The 20,607-nt window shown below is 42.1% G+C and overlaps 1 protein-coding gene across 1 annotated transcript in view; it reads left to right on the top strand.

Moving 5' to 3' along the window:
- Positions 1 to 3,730: 3,730 nt before the first annotated feature.
- TMEM156 (transmembrane protein 156) overlaps positions 3,731 to 20,607 on the top strand; it is a 35,746-nt gene continuing 18,869 nt past the window's right edge. The window contains exons 1-3 of the mRNA XM_075257957.1: positions 3,731 to 3,822; positions 15,491 to 15,724; positions 17,091 to 17,318. Of these exons, the coding sequence (XP_075114058.1) occupies positions 3,735 to 3,822; positions 15,491 to 15,724; positions 17,091 to 17,318 (550 nt within the window). The 5' untranslated portion in view covers positions 3,731 to 3,734. The remainder of the gene's footprint in view (positions 3,823 to 15,490; positions 15,725 to 17,090; positions 17,319 to 20,607) is intronic.

Raw genomic sequence — 20,607 nt, 5'->3', positions numbered from 1 at the left:
TATTTGTTGATCAGGCCTTCTATGGATGATCATATGTTAATTCAGAATGATGGCAGCCCTTTAAAATGACCCTATCAGTCAGACACAATTTTTTGTAGGTACCACGTCGGAATAGCCTTAAGAAAGGTTATTCTTCTCCTACCTTTCATCGTCTTCTCCACGCCGCCGTTCGCCTACCATCCCAGACTGCGCATTCCCACAGGCCAAGAGAAAATGGCCATGTGCACAGTATTGTAAGCGACCATTTTCTCGGGGCCTGTGGGCATGCGCAGTCTGCCTAAGGCCTTAGAAGTTACAAGCCACCGCCAGAAGAAGAGGCTGAAGAGGATGCTGCTGAAGAAGAGCAGGCGGTGCTGGAGAGAGTTCTCTCGCAGCATTGGGGACGCCCCCAGTGCTGTCTGAGTGCTGAGATCCGCCCCCAGTCCTGCGAGAGAACTAATTTACATACCAAGAGAAACCGGGATTGTAGGCGAACGGCGGTGCGGAGAAGACGACGAAAGGTAGGAGAAGAATAGCCTTTCTTAAGGCTATTCCGACGTGGTACCTACAAAAAATTGTGTCTGACTGATAGGATCCCTTTAACTCAATTTCAATTTAGAATGGTTTTGAAGAAATGTTACGTGTCACATCTGCACCAGAGTCTTCGTAGCAGATTCTGCCGAAAAACGTTGGAGAGAAGAGTCCTGCACAGATGTTTTATACTGAAACTGGCGGAAACCTAACAGGCACCTGGAAGACCCCATTATAGTCTATGGCAGGGGTAGGGAACGTACGGCTCTCCAGCTGTTGCAAAACTACAACTCCCAGCATGCATACTCACTCTGCTGTTCTTGGAACTCTGATGGAAGTGAATGGAGCATGATGGGAGTTATAGTTTAACAGCAGCTGGAGAGCCGAAGGTTCCCTACCCCTGGTCTATGGGATCTGCTGATGGACCTGAACAACGCTAGTATGAACCTAGCTTATACTGTACATGTGCAATTTATTCTTTTGTACAAACCATTTTAATCACTATAGACCTGTACGCTACTTCTATCTAATTTATATTGTGACCCTCTGAAATATCCTAATGTCTTGTCTTATTGACATATACTTAGCAGCTTCCTATACAACCTCACACTACTAAACAATAGATGCGATAAGACAATGTCCATTCTGAACAAATCTACAAGTTCTTGTTTGCAGTCTCATTGAGAGATGGTAAATCACTAGATCTGCTCAGACACATTCCCGCTCTCCCCTATTGGCCCCATTAGCAGCTGGTTTCCTTCTATATATACCGTATATTATCTACTAGTTTGTGACAGTAGCATAATGCTAAAAATCTGAGGTCAAGTAACAGGTGTTTGCTATGTGTTTCTCACAGCTGTGTTGAAACAGTTCTAGCTCAGGAAATGACACTTTTACAAAACAAAATCTAAAGATATATAATATGGAAATGATTGCCTTGGGCCATGGTCTTCTAAGTGTATTGGTATCTAGCAGTCTACATGATACTCCAATGGATGATATAGCGAATTCCCATGACCACTTTGCGGTAAAAACGGCAGTGCGGACACGCCACAATTTCCAAAACGGCGCGTTTTTGGAAATTGCAGCATGTCAATTATACCTACAGAAATGCTGACAGTTTCCCCATAGATATAATTGTAATAGAGAGTCCGCAGAGGAAAACTCTGCAAACTTTATGTTTAAAGCGGTGGGGGAAGAACTGAGATGTGTTGCTCGCAGCGTTTTTCCCGCAGCATTTTTTTGCTGCAAGACATTCTGTGGGGTCTTAACCTTTGGATGTTTTTTGTAGAGGTTTATATATATATAGTATTCCATAGTATAAAGAAGAATACAGAATAAAGACAATAAACACAGTCATATTATCTCACTGTTGTACGCTAGGTTCACACCTGCATTTGGGTTCCCATTCCAATGGAAAACTAATCTGCCTAAAAAAGCGGAAACCCGCGGACCCCATAGACTATAATGAAATCTGTCGGGATCCTGCCCAGTTTCTGCCTGAAAAGGGCAGAAAGTGCAGAGAGAAAAGCTCTGCTTGTAACGCTTTTCTCTCTGCATTTTTCAAGTGGAATGGGGGACAAAATCCGCAGGCAAAGACTGAGTGCAGGTGTGAACCTAGCATAAGACACTTTGTGACAGTTTCTGTGCCTTGGATGACAGGTGGTTTACAAAATAGGATTTAGGAAAGAGTTGGGAGCTTAATATGTAACGTAAGGCATCAAAAATGCACCAAATTGTTGGAAACTAAGCCAATTTGTAGGTGATGTAAACTTAGACTAGACCAGGGGTGCCCAATACGTCGATCGCGATCTAACGGTCAATCGCGAAGGAAGTATGGGTCGATCGCATGACCCGCTTCTGTCCCGTGTGTCTCGGCGGCGGAGCGGAGGGAAGACTTCCCTCCGCTCTGCCGCCGAAACACACGGGACAGATGCAGAAGCTGCTCCGGGGATGACACGCTCCCCGCTCTCACTCGGCCGCGGGCAGGAGCCTTCCAGGCTGGGGGTCTGTGCTGTGGGCACTGGCAGTGGTGTCGGCTCTGTGCTGGGTGCCCGGGCAGTGCCATGTGAGCTCTGAGCCAATCAGAACGTCTGCATCAGAGCAGGCCCCCCCCTTAGACCTGTTAAGCCCCGCCCAGTCTTGTTAGACTTGTGGGCCCCGCCCACACAGCAGACCCAGGCCCTGCCCACACAGTAGATCTTATTGACTTAGTCATTTTATAAGTTGCTCACATGCTGAAAAAGTGTGAGCACCCCTGGACTAGACATTATCAATGCACCAGATTTTTCATTCAGCACCAGTCTAGCCTAACATTCGCATCCGCATTGTTTAAAACATTCTTCTATTCCACTGTAGGAACAAAAAAATGGATTAAACAGTAAAGCTCAGGGCTCGTTCACATCTGCGCCCATACTACATTCTGCAGGTTTCCGTTTCCCGCACAAAACCTGCCAGCATATTTCAATCCCATTCATTTGAATGGGCTTAAAAAGTCTCTGGCCGTGTGCGCCGGTGAGCGTTTTTTGCTCTCCGCGGCGAAACCGTTTTTTTTTTTAAACCAGACACAGAGTTGGACATGCAGTACTCTGTGTCCGCTTTAAAAAAACGGTTTAGCTGCGGAGCGCATAAAACGCTCACCGGTGCTCACGGCCGGACCCGGAATGACAGGTTTCCATCTTCTGCATGCAGAAGACAGAAACCTGAAAACATAGTTCAGGCGCTGGTGTGAACATTTCGCATAATTCCCACATCATTTACGCCAGATTTCTGGGAGAAATGATAAGAAATCTAGTAAGGACAAAGGCGCCTCAACATGCATGTGCTCACCACGCACCCTGCATGTCCTTGCCAGCACAAGGAACAAAATGTCTCATGTCTTTGTGCGAAACATCAATTTCCACAAAAATTTGTACTAGCGTACAAGGCATAATAAATCTGCCCGTTGTGTTTACCCTCTGAGAATAATGTACAAAATCTAACATTTTCTAAATGTGCCCCTCTATCTTTAGCTGAGTTGCTGATAAGTTTCTTTGTCAGCTGCAGAAATCTGAGTAATGTGAATTCTAAGCATTTCATCGACACTTCCCTTTCAAACACATGTGACTTTTCTCGTATGATGAGACAGAAAGCGAGTGCTGGAACTGACTGAGGAAATGACTAGTAACTACATAAGTGGGGGCAGACTATGGTTTAGTTAGTTCTAGCTGTGACACGTGTCTGCAATGACAGCTTCTCTGCTGCTTAAACTCTTCATCGGGATAACAGTCCTGCTCATTGTCTGTATTCCAGAAGGGTTCAAGACTAAGGAAGGTAAGCCTGGCCTAGCTATATAAATACAAGGATACATAGTCTTTACCTAGCATCAAGTTCTCTTAGAATCATGTGATATGGAAGATATTGCGGGCGGCATGAGATCAGTACAAGCTTAACGTCTCCATTTATTTCCTATTAAAGTACTATAAGTGATCAATTTCTAATATACAGATTCCTAGGCAGAATACAAGAATACAACCTCTCACATGGATCCCTGTTCCATATAATGTCTTTATCGGAGCCTCAAATACACCATGTCCTGTTACATAGTGAGCCCACCAAGTTGAGATTGCTTTGGACTGTGGGAAGAAGCTTAAAAAATCTGGAAAATCATCTAACTACACATAATCCAAGCATTGCACAGGTCAGAGGAGGAAGATTAAGGAATCGGAAGCAGTGGATTGGTGGGACAGAGGATTAGCCTCAGTATGGGTGCAGACTCGTAGGAGGATGGCCATCTGGACACAGCATGAACCAAGGTTGGGGTCAAGGCTTTACACTTGGCTATGGGAGTGGGATAGCTACAGTCTCATATGTGAGAGGCAGGACGGGGGAGTAGAAAGATATACTTAAAGGGGTTGTCCAGTTTTAGAAAGTAAATGTTATTGTTTGTATAATAAAAAGTTGTGTAATTTGCCAATATACTTTCTGCATCGATTCCTCGTAGCTTTCTAGATCTCTATGTACCGTCATGACTGTGTATCTAGCACATGACCATATACTGTTATTGTATCCACTGAAAGTTAACAATGGACAAAAAGATCTAGAAAATTATTCAGGAATTGATACAGAAAGTATATTGGAAAAATTGTAGAACTTTCCAATATACAAGCAATAACATATATTTGCAGAAATTGAACAAGTGGGGTAAGACGTAAGTAACTTCTAGTCCCTTCTTCACTTGTCGCTACAGTTGTTAGTCTAGGGCAGTGATGGCGAACCTTTTAGAGACCGAGTGCCCAAACTGCAACCCAAAACCCACAAAATTTTCGCGGAGTGCCAACACGACAATATAGACTTAATACTATGCGGATCCACAATTGCGGACAGTTACTGACCAAAAATTACAGTCATGTGGGGCTTTACAGAGCTTTCAATAATACAAACAACGTTGTACTGAAATGTAAAGGTCTCGGCATTTGGTACTTTGAACAATTAATTTTCACTATTTACATCGCACAGGATCTGTTTTATAGTTACCGTGTAATATTCTTACATCCTGTACTAATATCACGTCTGCCATAAAACAGATACTGTGTGATATAAATAGTGAGGGGACCCCAGACAGTATTATATGCTCTGCAGTGGGCCCACCACACAATATTATATTCTCCACAGTACCACAGTAGCCCCCCAGTGTTATATGCTCCGCAGTAGGTGTCCCCCCCCCCCCCCACAGGATTATATGCTCCACAGTGGCATCCACACACAGTATTGTGTGCTTATAAATAGGACCCCCCCCAGTATTATATGCTCTTTAGTACACCCCCCAGTATTATAAGCCACCCCAGTATTATAAGCCCCCCCAGTATTATACACTCCCCCCAGTATTATAAGCCCCCTCAGTATTATACACTCCCCCCAGTATTATACACTCCCCCCAGTATTATACACCCCACCCAGTATTATAAGCCCCCCCAGTATTATACACTCCCCCCAGTATTATACACTCCCCCCAGTATTATACACCCCACCCAGTATTATAAGCCCCCCCAGTATTATACACCCCACCCAGTATTATAAGCCCCCCCAGTATTATACACCCCACCCAGTATTATAAGCCCCCCCAGTATTATACACTCCCCCCAGTATTATACACCCCACCCAGTATTATAAGCCCCCCCAGTATTATACACTCCCCCCAGTATTATACACCCCACCCAGTATTATAAGCCCCCCCAGTATTATACACTCCCCCCAGTATTATAAGCCCCCTCAGTATTATACACTCCCCCCAGTATTATACACCCCACCCAGTATTATAAGCCCCCCCAGTATTATACACTCCCCCCCAGTATCATACACCCCACCAAGTATTATAAGCGCTCCCCCCAACATCATATACACAGTGAGCCACTCTCATACTCACCCCTGAAGAGCCGCCGTCATCCACCTTCTTGTCACTGGCGGCGCTGATGACGTCATCGCGCCCGCGTCGGGGCAGAGGTCAAACTCTGCAGCCAGTGTAGGCCGCGGTCGCGCGATCCGCGGCCTACCCTGACAGCTTTCAGCTGTATGTGCATTTGCACATACAACTGAAGGCAGTGATCGCTCATCAACGGGGAATCCTGTACCGGATTCCCTGTTGGTGAGCGATCCGGGCGACCGCACGCGTGCCAGCATGGAGGGCTCTGCGTGCCCTCTCTGGCACGCGTGCCATAGGTTCGCCATCACTGGTCTAGGGTGTATATAGGAAGTTGATGTATTGGTTGTAAGTTTTCTTATAGACTGTATATTCCCACCACTGGTTCTATTAGAATGAATACAAAAACAGGTAAGTGTATTCAGCTCACCCCATTCATTGTCTGTAATCCAGTCTCGGTGTGCTCGGATACCAGCGGACCCAACCGGTTACACGATTCCAAGAAGCAAAAAAATTTTTTTCCAGCACTATCCGAAGTCTAAAAATATCCAAATCTTTATTCTTAATCCATTAAAAATATACTGGAAACCACATTAGGGTATGAACATAAACGGCTACGCGTTTCGGGACACGTCTTGTCCCTTCCTCATGGCATACTCAAATGCTGACAAACATTCCTTTTAAAACCCCCAATTGAAACTCCACCCATAAAAACATTAACCCTTAAATGTACCAACATATATCTCATTGTTGCTATATCTATATATATCTCCAACAATATATACAACAACCTTCTTGAAACCTCATATGTATATACTCATATCCCACATATTTAATCTTGTTATACCACATTTAAATACAGAGATTCTACTACACATCAATAAACTTGCACAAAAGATTTTCAGCATGTCGTTAAATCGCATATAAACTCCACATAGCGATCTATACTAGTTTTTATCCTTTTGTATGCTTATGTTATTTAATAATTTTTTATTTATTATTTTTATTTATATTTATATTTTTTCGGATCGTTAGTATACACATTATGCGTTATCCATAGCGTTATTTCATGTTAATGACAGACAAATATTTAAATCTCCCTATTTATCCAAGGCACTCTAGTTTATAAGCCAGACGCATATTTATATGTTAACTCTATCCCAAACCTAGCTTCACATACTTGTTTGTTCCAAATCTTATAAAAAACTTAAGTATATGGTCCTTACCTTCTTCCGATTTAGCATATTCAGTATAAATTCCACATCCATGCTCCCTCAGTCACGTGATTACCCATAATTCAACATTCTTAGTCACATGATCACACCGCCTCTAGACTATACACTTATGTAATACGAAATAGTCCGATCATGTGACTATCATATTATCGAGCGGAGCATGTAGGGAAATGTAGTTTAATCTGGACCCGTAACCAAACACCTTATCTCCGGGACTTCAAAATACAACTACTTAATACAAACAAGGTGAGTATTTAATAAATATATGATAGGTCTGAACTAGAGATGAGCGAACACTAAAATGTTCGAGGTTCGAAATTCGATTCGAACAGCCGCTCACTGTTCGAGTGTTCGAATGGGTTTCGAACCCCATTATAGTCTATGGGGAACATAAACTCGTTAAGGGGGAAACCCAAATTCGTGTCTGGAGGGTCACCAAGTCCACTATGACACCCCAGGAAATGATACCAACACCCTGGAATGACACTGGGACAGCAGGGGAAGCATGTCTGGGGGCATAAAAGTCACTTTATTTCATGGAAATCCCTGTCAGTTTGCGATTTTCGCAAGCTAACTTTTCCCCATAGAAATGCATTGGCCAGTGCTGATTGGCCAGAGTACGGAACTCGACCAATCAGCGCTGGCTCTGCTGGAGGAGGCGGAGTCTAAGATCGCTCCACACCAGTCTCCATTCAGGTCCGACCTTAGACTCCGCCTCCTCCGGCAGAGCCAGCGCTGATTGGCCGAAGGCTGGCCAATGCATTCCTATGCGAATGCAGAGACTTAGCAGTGCTGAGTCAGTTTTGCTCAACTACACATCTGATGCACACTCGGCACTGCTACATCAGATGTAGCAATCTGATGTAGCAGAGCCGAGGGTGCACTAGAACCCCTGTGCAAACTCAGTTCACGCTAATAGAATGCATTGGCCAGCGCTGATTGGCCAATGCATTCTATTAGCCCGATGAAGTAGAGCTGAATGTGTGTGCTAAGCACACACATTCAGCACTGCTTCATCACGCCAATACAATGCATTAGCCAGTGCTGATTGGCCAGAGTACGGAATTCGGCCAATCAGCGCTGGCTCTGCTGGAGGAGGCGGAGTCTAAGATCGCTCCACACCAGTCTCCATTCAGGTCCGACCTTAGACTCCGCCTCCTCCAGCAGAGCCAGCGCTGATTGGCCGAATTCCGTACTCTGGCCAATCAGCACTGGCTAATGCATTGTATTGGCGTGATGAAGCAGTGCTGAATGTGTGTGCTTAGCACACACATTCAGCTCTACTTCATCGGGCTAATAGAATGCATTGGCCAGCGCTGATTGGCCGAATTCCGTACTCTGGCCAATCAGCACTGGCTAATGCATTGTATTGGCGTGATGAAGCAGTGCTGAATGTGTGTGCTTAGCACACACATTCAGCTCTACTTCATCGGGCTAATAGAATGCATTGGCCAATCAGCGCTGGCCAATGCATTCTATTAGCGTGAACTGAGTTTGCACAGGGGTTCTAGTGCACCCTCGGCTCTGCTACATCAGATTGCTACATCTGATGTAGCAGTGCCGAGTGTGCATCAGATGTGTAGTTGAGCAAAACTGACTCAGCACTGCTAAGTCTCTGCATTCGCATAGGAATGCATTGGCCAGCCTTCGGCCAATCAGCGCTGGCTCTGCCGGAGGAGGCGGAGTCTAAGGTCGGACCTGAATGGAGACTGGTGTGGAGCGATCTTAGACTCCGCCTCCTCCAGCAGAGCCAGCGCTGATTGGTCGAGTTCCGTACTCTGGCCAATCAGCGCTGGCCAATGCATTCTATTAGCCCGATGAAGTAGAGCTGAATGTGTGTGCTTAGCACACACATTCAGCTCTACTTCATCAGGCTAATAGAATACATTGGCCAATCAGCGCTGGCCAATGCATTCTATTAGCTTGATGAAGCAGAGTGTGCACAAGGGTTCAAGCGCACCCTCGGCTCTGATGTAGCAGAGCTGAGGGTGCACAAGGGTTCAAGTGCACCCTCGGCTCTCCTACATCAGAGCCGAGGGTGCGCTTGAACCCTTGTGCAGCCTCGGCTCTGCTACATCAGAGCCGAGGGTGCGCTTGAACCCTTGTGCACACTCTGCTTCATCAAGCTAATAGAATGCATTGGCCAGCACTGATTGGCCAGAGTACGGAATTCGGCCAATCAGCGCTGGCCAATGCATCCCTATGGGAAAAAGTTTATCTCACAAAAATCACAATTACACACCCGATAGAGCCCCAAAAAGTTATTTTTAATAACATTCCCCCCTAAATAAAGGTTATCCCTAGCTATCCCTGCCTGTACAGCTATCCCTGTCTCATAGTCACAAAGTTCACATTCTCATATGACCCGGATTTGAAATCCACTATTCGTCTAAAATGGAGGTCACCTGATTTCGGCAGCCAATGACTTTTTCCAATTTTTTTCAATGCCCCCGGTGTCGTAGTTCCTGTCCCACCTCCCCTGCGCTGTTATTGGTGCAAAAAAGGCGCCAGGGAAGGTGGGAGGGGAATCGAATTTTGGCGCACTTTACCACGCGGTGTTCGATTCGATTCGAACATGGCGAACACCCTGATATCCGATCGAACATGTGTTCGATAGAACACTGTTCGCTCATCTCTAGTCTGAACGGATATTAAGACCTGAAGGGAATCTTGTACCTAAGGTCATTATCCAAAATGCTTCTCTAATCAACAATTTTTTCTCCTATCACCACCTCTAATCAATTTTGGGATCTGTTCAATGGCATAAAATTTTAGTGTACTAGTATTGCCTCCATGCACTACTTGAAAATGTTTTGATAAACTGGAAATATTCTCTTCATTTTTTGTACTGTCTGTTATGTGCTCAGAGATACGGATCTTTAAACTCCGAATAGTGCATCCAACATATAAGATTTTACAAACCGTACACTCTACCACATATACAACATATTGACTGTTACAATTAAGATGTTTTTTGATATAATATACTTTCAGTTGATCCCTATTCACAAATCTTTCAGTTTTCTTTACAAATTTACACATATTACAACGACTCATTCCACACGGAAAAAATCCTTTTATAGTTAACCACGTATTGGAAACTACTTTGTTCTGAGTAAATAAACTTGGTGACAATCTACTACCCAAAGAATTCCCTCTTCTAGCTACCACTTGTATTCCTTCCTCTATAATTTTGTTGGTTATTGGATCTTGTTGCAAGATCGGAAGGTTTTTATAGAAGATTTTTTTAATCGCTGAGAACTGATTACTAAAGGGAATCGAAAATGTCAATCTACCATCCCTTTTGCTCTTTCCTGCGGTTTTTTCAACCAATAATGAGTCACGTGTCTTTTCATCTACTATCTTAACTGCCCTTTCTAAACTCCATTTCGGATATTTTCTACAACGTAACCTATCCAATGTGATATCCAATTGTTCCTTGTATATAGTATCAGAAGAACATGCTCTTTTAGTACGAATTATCTCACCTACAGGGATAGATGTTATTGTATGATTTGGGTGTTGACTATCTGCTCTCAATAATGTGTTTCCCATAGTACTTTTTCTATACAAACTAGTATCTATCTTACCTGTATCTTTATTACCCATAAGACATATGTCCAGAAACGAAACCTGGTACGAGTCACATGAAAAGGTAAAACTCAAACCCATAGGGTTAGAATTGAAAAATTCAATAAGGTCTGGCACGGACGCTACTGACCCACTCCATATGATGAGCACATCATCTATGTAGCGTCCGTACCAGACTAACCTGTCAAAAAAAGGATTAACAGATGTAAATATGAATAATTCCTCCCACCATGCTAGCGTGAGATTCGCGAGCGAAGGTGAGAAGGGAACCCCCATAGGGGCCCCTTTAATTTGTAGAAAAAAACTGATTATCAAAAAGAAAAAAATTATGGGTTAACAAAAATTCTGTTACCTCTATTATGTATTCGCATAGACAATCAGAGTACTTACTATATCTCTCCAGATGAAATGACAATGCCCTAAGAGCTAACGAATGTGGTATGTTAGAATAAAGGGACTGTATGTCACTCGTGACCCATATATATTTTTCATCCCACATCATATCTTTGAAAACATTTAACAGCATCTTTGTATCCCGAACATATCCAGGTATATGGTTCACCAAAGGCTGTAAAAGCCTGTCAACCCATGAACAAATATTTTCATTTATAGATCCCATCCCTGCCACGATGGGACGAAGGGGGGGAAATTTCTGATTTTTATGAGTTTTCGGGAGTCCGTGGAATATTGGCAAGACTGGGAATTGTGGAATTAAATGTTTGGATTGGTTCTCTGAAAATATACCTAATTTGACCCCTTTAGTAATCAATTTTGTCAAAGCCCCTGAAAAAACCTCTGTTGGATTAGTTTTAAGTTGTTTGTAAGTTGTCTCGTCCTTTAATATATCTAAACATGCATCTCTATAGTCAGATTTATTCATTAACACTACCTTTCCATCTTTATCAGATTTCTTAATAACTATGTCTTTGTTCTTACTAAGTTTTATCATAGCTTCATATTCTTTTTTAGACATATTATTCTTCTTTTTTTGTTGCTGTAATATCGAATCCCTTAGGGTCCCGAGGTCCCGTTCCATAGCCTGTTGAAACAGCGCATAGGTGGGAGCCCGGGACCCCAAGGGATAAAAAGAAGGATTGGAGCCATCAGCTCCAACCCACTGTATAGACTGATCATTATATGGAATATTAGTTTCTTGTAATTGCAACAGACTCAATAAGGCAGTTTGTTCCTTAAACCCCAAATCAATAAACATATTTTCTTGGTCAACAACTCCGCTATCGCTATCACTATGTTCCAAACTACTGAGATTTTCCTTATCGGAGGTAAAGAAATGTTTTTTCACAGTCAAGAGTCTGACAAATTTATTAATATCCAAGATTGTATTAAAGAAATCGAAATCTTCATTGGGTACGAATCCCAATCCTCTTGAAAGTAATTTCAATTCCTCTTCTGACAAAACACATGAAGAAAGATTTACCACATTATCATATTTTTCCAAAGTATATAAAGCTTTGGAGTCGTCAGTGTCTATACATGATGGGAGTTTTTGTTGGAGCGAGTGAAATATCTTGACCTTGGTCTTATGCACCAGCATCCAGTCACGGCTACCCGTATTTTGGAGCGGAACCTAAGGTGGCCTTTGTGTCAAATTCTGGTCCAAAATACTCCGTGTGAACCCGGCCTTAGTGGTTATAATGGTTAGGGCTTATGCACACGGAGTTTCCGTGCCTGGATTCTGACGCGGAATCTGCGTCAGAATCCGCCCGTAAAAAAAGCCTCCAATTAATTAAATGGGTTCCTTTTTCTGCTCGGAAAAAGGAACCCATTGAAGTCAATGGGAGGCTTTTTTTCCGCGTGGATTCTGACGCAAATTCCGAGTCAGAATCCGCACATGGAAACTTCGTGTGAATGAGCCCTTGCTCTGACAAGTCAGGAAGTTAAGAGACAAAGAACCAAGTGAGGCAAGGAGGATGCAATACAATCAAAGCCACAAATCAGAAATGTCCAAATGTGACAACAACAAAAAAAACACCCTTAAAAATGTAAATAAAATGTCACGCAGGTGTTTGCATCAGTGTGTATGTTCTGTATACTAGCTCCAAACTGATGTATTTGGCCACTAGCCAACTATGTGCCTCCCTCCATTGAAATCTATGGGAGTCCAGCTCAGTTGTCACCATAGCACTGATGGATAAGGTGATGGGCATGTGTAACCATCTCATCCAATATTTGGATACAAAAAGGATCATGTGAGGTCAGGTCTCAGAGGTGGAATAGGGGCCACGCAAATTGTTTTGTAGAATTAAACTAGTGGCAAGTCCTTTCAGAAGTCACGGTCAGTTTCTAGAATGACTCTGTCTCCTTCTGGCTTCCTCCTTGCTGACCCGTGTCTGTCCACAAACAGTAGAGTGTAACGTCTTTGAGAACACTTTATGAACAAACAGTCTCCAAAAGAGGAAGTCCTCTTAAAGAAAAGACCAATATGCACAGAATAGATGGGGACTGAAGTCTGATCTGACTAAGGGATGGTCTGACATAGCTGGTAACTTCTGTAGGTAAGAGCATTGGTCACTTGTTAGGAAAGGGAGTGAAAAAAACCCCCTCCATTTAGGGTCCATTCACACAGAGTTTTCTGGTGAAGATTTTGGCGCTGAATCCGTGTCAGAATCCACGTGGAAAATACGACTCCCCATAGAGTTCTATGGGTTCCGCTAGCTTTTTTTTTTTCCGCTAGTGGATTTTTTCTGCTAGTTGAAAAAAAAGCTTCTTTCAAGCGGATTCCACGTGCAAAAACCAATGCAGTCAATGGGAGGCGGAAAATCCACGTGGAATTGGCAAAAACCGTGTGGAAAAAATGCTAGCAGTTTTTTCAAGGTCCATACACTGTGCCGGAGAAAAAACATTTCCTAATTCCTGAAGCAGATTTTTTCCTTGCCAAAATCCTCACCATAAAACTCTAAGTCTAAACTATAAGTCTGTGTTAGTAAATATTTGCAGCCTTGTTGAATAAGGGCCCGTTCACACGGGCACAGAGGGGGCGGATTATGGCGCGGAATCCACGTCATAATCCATGCCCTCACAATGTTGGTCTATGGAGACCGCTCGTGATCTTTTTTCCGCTAGTGGCAGGTTGCTGCTAGCGGAAAAAAGAAGTGAGTTGCCCTTTTTTCAGGTGGATTCCGCGGTTCGTGGAGTGCCCAAACTGCGACTGAGTGCCCAAACTGCAACCCAAAACCCACTAATTTATCACAAAGTGCCAACACGGCAATTTAACCTTAATACTGTGTGGGTCAACAATTTCGGCCAATGATTGACTCACAAAATACAGTCTCGTGAATGGTGCTTTACAGAGCTTTCACTGATACAAAACAGCTATATACTGAAAAGTAAGAGTTTGCATATGGCATAATTTTGAACGATTAATGTTCACTATTTACATCGCCCAGGATCTGTTTTAGCGTATAGTGACCATACAATACCATTGCAGCCTCTAATAATATCACATTTGCTATAAAACAGATACTGTATGACATAAATAGTGAAGGGCCCCCACACGGTACAATCTGCTCCACAGTGGCCCCCACATAGTATAATCTGTTCCAGAGATGGGTGCCCACAGGGAGGGCTGTAAGTTCCATCTCTGGCATGCGTGCCATAGGTTCGCCATCATGGCGCTAGCAGGACTAAAAAATAGTATTAAAAAAATCAAACACAGTTTAAAACCAAACCCTCAAAAAAACACAGTACAATCTTACCAACCCATTAATCATCATCCCAAAATGTTTAAGAAATAACAACAAAAACATAACGCACATATTGAGTATTGCTGTCCCTGTAATGATCCAAGCAACACAAATGTAATGTTATTTTACCTGCATGTTGAACGGTGTAAAAAAAATTAAAAATGTCAAAAAGTGGTTATTTAAAGAGGACCTTTCATCAGATTGGGCACAGGCAGTTCTATATACTGCTGGAAAGCTGACAGTGCTCTGAATTCAGCGCACTGTCGGCTTTCCCGATCTGAGCCCCGGGTAAAGAGCTATCGGTCCCGGTACCATAGCGCTGTACAGTCAGCAGGGCGTTCCTGACAGTCTGTCAAGAACGTCCTTCTGCCCAGAAACGCCTATGGCGCTGTACTGTGTGAGCGGGGAGGAACGCCCCCTCCCTCTGATCACAGTGCTCGTCCATAGACGAGTATTATCAGGAGGGGAGGGGGCGTTCCTCCCCGCTCCACAGTACAGCGCCATAGGCGCTGCTGGGCAGAAGGACGTTCTTGACAGACTGTCAGGAACGCCCTTCTGACTGTAAAGCGCTATGGTATCGGGACCGCTAGCGCTTTACCCGCGGCACAGATCGGGAAAGCCGACAGTGCGCTGAATTCAGCGCACTGTCAGCTTTCCGACAGTATATAGAACTGCCTGTGCCCAAACCCATGAAAGGTCCTCTTTAAGCTGCATGGCGAATGGTGCAAAATTTATAGCATAACAAAAGCCAATGGCAAAATTGCTGTTTTTCTATTGCTTCCCAGCTACAGTTAATAAAAGTTAATCCATGAGGTATACCAATAAACAAAACTTGTCCCGCAAAAAAAAACCCATGCCCTCATACAGTTACATTGATGGAAAAATAAAAAATCTAGGCTTGGTATGTGAGGATGGAAAAAATGCAATAAATGGTTCGGTCAAGAAGGCCTAAAACTGGCTGGTCATTAACAGGTTAATATTATATTGTGAATTCTTGTGAAAGTCTATATGAGAATATTTTGTCTGTAAATATTTCCTAATCCTTTTTCTAGGTGTCGCCGTGGGCCTATCGTGTATTGACCCCTGTATGGCGGACATCTCCTACATCACCTCCATAATATGTCTCTTGGAAGAGGATGAAAATGAAGAGGATATAGAGACTGTTACAGCAGAAGATGCTGTTTTATCTTCCATCAGACTTGGCTTTTCTATGAATTATTCTGACATTGTCATCTGTCATCCACCAAGCAATCCATTCCCATTGCTCCAAGAAGTGAACGTGCAAAGTATGAACGTAAAGTAAAACTTGATTTGTCTTGACATGTAGATATTGTCATATATTAGGACTTCTGCATACGACCATGTGCAGTCTGCTGCTCCGTCAAAAACGTATGGATGATATACAGATTGGTATCCATGTGTAATGCCTGGTTGTCACTGGCCCATACATTCAAATGAATTGGCCCCGTAACAAAGAGGCTTTACAAAGCCCCAAATACAGATGTTATGGATGGTCCAAGCGTCAGAATATGGAGCCTGGAATAATATTTGTTCCCCAAGTTTTGGATCTTTATTAAGGTGTTAAAACATAACAAAAACAATATATATTTGGTAATAGGTAACATATAATTTTGATTGTGCAATGAATGCTGTTAAAATAAGGAAATGGCGCAAATGCTGTTTTTTTTCCACATCTCCCTATTCTGATTATTTTTGCAGCCTCCCACTACATAGTTTGGAACATTAGATGGTACCATTATAAAGTACAATCTCCTTACAAAAAATAAGCCCTCCTATATCTCTACAAGCAGAAAAATGAAAAAAAAAGTTATGGTTTTTGGAATCAGTGAGCAAAAAACAAAACAAAAAAAAGCTGCGGTGGGAAAGGGTTAAACAATGTGGGGATGAGATTGAGTAAAATGTCACTCGCATTGTTGGGACTATAAAATTCAGCACTTTTTCTGCTGCGTTCTGATTCCTTTTATGTCAGAAAAACTTTTTGCCATGTTGTCACACAAAATACTTTTTGTGTCACAAAAATTGATTGCAGCCGTTCTTGGCTTTGGCTCAAAAAACCGCAGCAAAATCTGCAACAAAAAAAGCTGCATTTACACAATGTGGGACCTTAGTGGCTTTTTTTTGTTGCAGATTTTGCTGCGGGTTTTTAAGCCAAAGTCAGGAGTGGATTGAGCAGAAGGGAGAAGTATAAGAACTTCTTACATATTTCCTATTTCTTTTGTAGCCATTCTTGGCTTTGGCTCAGATCTGCGCAAATCTGCAACAAAATTACAAAATGAAATTCTGTATGAAAATAAGTCATATAACATTCTGTGCAACAAGATATAATTGTGGGCCACCAAACATACTTTTGTGACTGAGATTTCGATGTTGTGTATGTAAACACAAATTGTACTTTTTGTGCACACAATCTATGGGCTCATATAGAGTATTTTTGTGTATACAGAACATATATGTGTACACTGTGTAATACAGTTTGTGATTATGATATATTTTTGCTGTATTCTATGTTTGCAAATTGCACCATGAACAAAAAGTTCCCATGGTAGACCCTTTAGCCTAAATGAACATTATATACGGCATAACCTTCTAAGACTTCACTATAATATATAATGTGTACATTCTTTACCATAGGAAGACCAATAAATGTCTCACTGAACATAAAGGGGAAATATTTTCATTACTCTGATGTGGAGCTGAACTTTATCATGGAGGATTCTCAAGAAGAAGAATCTATCTCTCTTCCTTCCTGGCTTGAGATTCACATTAGTAATCTTACAAGACATAACAGAACAAGAGATCAGCTATTGGATCATCGCGATTTCATCAATGTATCCTTACACTATGAGCGACCGATTCCCTGTGAGTAATACATTATGCTGGGGACTGGCAGTGTCTTATATATTATGTAGCATGTGTCCATTAGATTTAAACAAAGACATTATATGGTATACAGTATGTTGATATACAGTAGGTGACAGACTTCACACTGTGATGGGGAACGAGCATTTGCTCAAAGGTGCAGAAAGTGTTCTTTATCAGAAAGAATTGGTCACTTTTTACACGGAAACTTAAAGGGGAAATACCATTCCTCTATCATGTAACCCTATATATCAGCTCAGCTTCTCTCCCTCTATAATATAACCTTATATATCACAGAGCTCAGCTTCTTTCCTCTATCATATAAACCTACAGTGTTGGCCAAAAGTATTGGCACCTCTGCAATTCTGTCAGATAATACTAATTTTCTTCCAGAAAATGATTGCAATCACAAACTCTTTGGTATTATTATCTTCATTTAATTTGTCTTCAATGGAAAACCACAAAAAGAATTGTCAAAAAGCCAAATTGAATATAATTCCACAGCAAACATAAAAAAGGGGATGGACAAAAGTATTGGCACTGTTTGAAAAATCATGTGATTCTTCTCTAATTTGTGTAATTAACAGCACCTGTTACTTACCTGAGGCACCTAACAGGTGGTGGCAATAACTAAATCACACTTGCAGCCAGATGAAATGGATTAAAGTTGACTCAACCTCTGTCCTGTGTCCTTGTGTGTACCACATTGAGCATGGAGAAAAGAAAGAAGACCAAAGAACCGTCTGAGGACTTGAGAAGCAAAATTGTGAGGAAGCATGAGCAATCTCAAGGCTACAAGTCCATCTCCAAAGACCTGAATGTTCCTGTGTCTACCGTGCGCAGTGTCATCAAGAAGTTAAAGCCCATGGCACTGTGGCTAACCTCCCTAGATGTGGAGGGAAAAGAAAAATTGACGAGAGATTTCAACGCAAGATTGTGCGAATGGTGGATAAAGAACCTCGACTAACATCCAAACAAGTTCAAGCTGCCCTGCAGTCCGAGGGTACAACAGTGTCACCCCGTACTATCCGTCAGCGTCTGAATGAGAAGGGACTGTATGGTAGGAGACCCAGGAAGACTCCACTTCTTACCCAGAGACAGAAAAAAAAGCCAGGCTGGAGTTTGCCAAAACTTACCTGAGAAAGCCAAAAACGTTTTGGAAGAATGTTCTCTGGTCAGATGAGACAAAAGTAGAGCTTTTTGGGAAAAGGCATCAACAAAGCAAAATAAATGAAGATAATAATACCAAAGAGTTTGTGCTTGCAATCATTTTCTGGAAGAAACTGAGTATTATCTGACAGAATTGCAGGGGTGCCAATACTTTTGGCCAACACTGTATATACAGTATCACAGAGCTCAGCTTCTCTCCTGTATCATATAACCCTATATACCATAGAACTTGGCTTATCTCCTCTATCATATAATCCTATATCACAGAGCTCAGATTCTCTCCCTCTATCATATCAACAAATATATCACTAAGCTCAGCTTCTCTCCCTCTATAATATGCACATACAGTATATATCACAGAGCTCAGCTTCTTTCTATTATCATATAAATTTATATATCAAAGAGCTCAGCTTCTCTCTTCTATCATATAACCCTATATATCACAGAGCTCAGCTTCTCTCCTCTATCATATAACCCTATATATTACAGAGCTCAGCTTCTCTCCTCTATCATATAACCCTATATATCACAGAGCTCAGCTTCTCTCCTCTATCATATAACTCTATATATCACAGAGTTCAGCTTCTCTCCTCTATCATATAACCCTATATATCACAGAGCTCAGCTTCTCTCCTCTATCATATAACCCTATATATCACAGAGCTCAGCTTCTCTCCTCTATCATATACACCTATATATCACAGAGCTCAGCTTCTCTCCCTCTATCATGTAATCCTATATATTACAGAGCTCAGCTTCTCTCCTCTATCATATAACCCTATATATCACAGAGCTCAGCTTCTCTCCTCTATCATATAAACCTATATATCACAGAGCTGAGCTTCTCTCCCTATATCATATAACCCTATATATCACAGAGCTCAGCTTCTCTCCCTATATCATATAACCCTATATATCACAGAGCTCAGCTTCTCTCCCTATATCATATAACCCTATATATCACAGAGCTCAGCTTCTCTTCTATCATATAACCCTATATATCACAGTGCTCAGCTTCTCTCCTCTATCATATAACCTATATATCACAGATCTCAGCTTCTCTCCCTCTATCATGTAATCTATATATATCACAGATCTCAGCTTCTCTCCTCTATCATATAACCTATATATCACAGAGCTCAGCTTCTCTCCTCTATCATATAACCCTATATATCACAGAGCTCAGCTTCTCTCCTCTGTCATATAACCTATATATCACAGAGCTCAGCTTCTCTCCTCTATCATATAACCCTATATATCACAGAGCTCAGCTTCTCTCCTCTATCATATAAACATATATATCACAGAGCTCAGCTTCTCTCCCTATATCATGTAACCCTATATATCACAGAGCTCAGCTTCTCTCCCTATATCATATAACCCTATATATCACAGAGCTCAGCTTCTCTCTATCATATAACCCTATATATCACAGAGCTCAGCTTCTCTCCCTATATCATATAACCCTATATATCACGGAGCTCAGCTTCTCTCTTCTATCATATAACCCTATATATCACAGAGCTCAGCTTCTCTCCTCTATCATATAACCCTATATATCACAGAGCTCAGCTTCTCTTCTATCATATAACCTACTAGCTGGTACCCGCGACTTCGTCTGCGGTGATTGTAGCAGTGGGTATATACAGGCGCGGGTAAGGTTTTCGTAGTGTGTATAAGGTATGGGATATGAAATGTAACTTTGTATCTTGTTTTTGCTGTAATTCAGAGAATATGTGAGACTTTTGTGTTGAAGTTACTTTGTATTAGAGCCGCTATATATACGGTGTTGTGAGAAACTTTACATAGTGACTTTGGGACAGAAGTATTTGAAGTTAACCCTTTCCCGCCGATGGCATTTTTTGATTTTCGTTTTTGACTCCCCTCCTTCTAAACCCCATAACTTTTTTATTTCTCTGCTCCCAGAGCCATATGAGGTCTTAATTTTTCCTGGGACAAATTTTTCTTCATGATGACACCATTATTTATTCTATATAATGTACTGGGAAGCAGGGAAAAAAATCAGAATGGGGTGGATTTGAAGAAAAAATGCATTTCTGCGACATTCTTACGGGCTTTGGTTTTACGGCGTTCACTGTGCAACCAAAATGACATGTCC

Source organism: Leptodactylus fuscus, chromosome 1 (assembly GCF_031893055.1).
Source record: "Leptodactylus fuscus isolate aLepFus1 chromosome 1, aLepFus1.hap2, whole genome shotgun sequence".
In the NCBI taxonomy this organism is placed as follows: Eukaryota; Metazoa; Chordata; class Amphibia; order Anura; family Leptodactylidae; genus Leptodactylus; species Leptodactylus fuscus.
The sequence above is the reverse complement of the archived record's forward strand: the minus strand, read 5'-3'. Positions and strand labels throughout refer to the sequence as shown.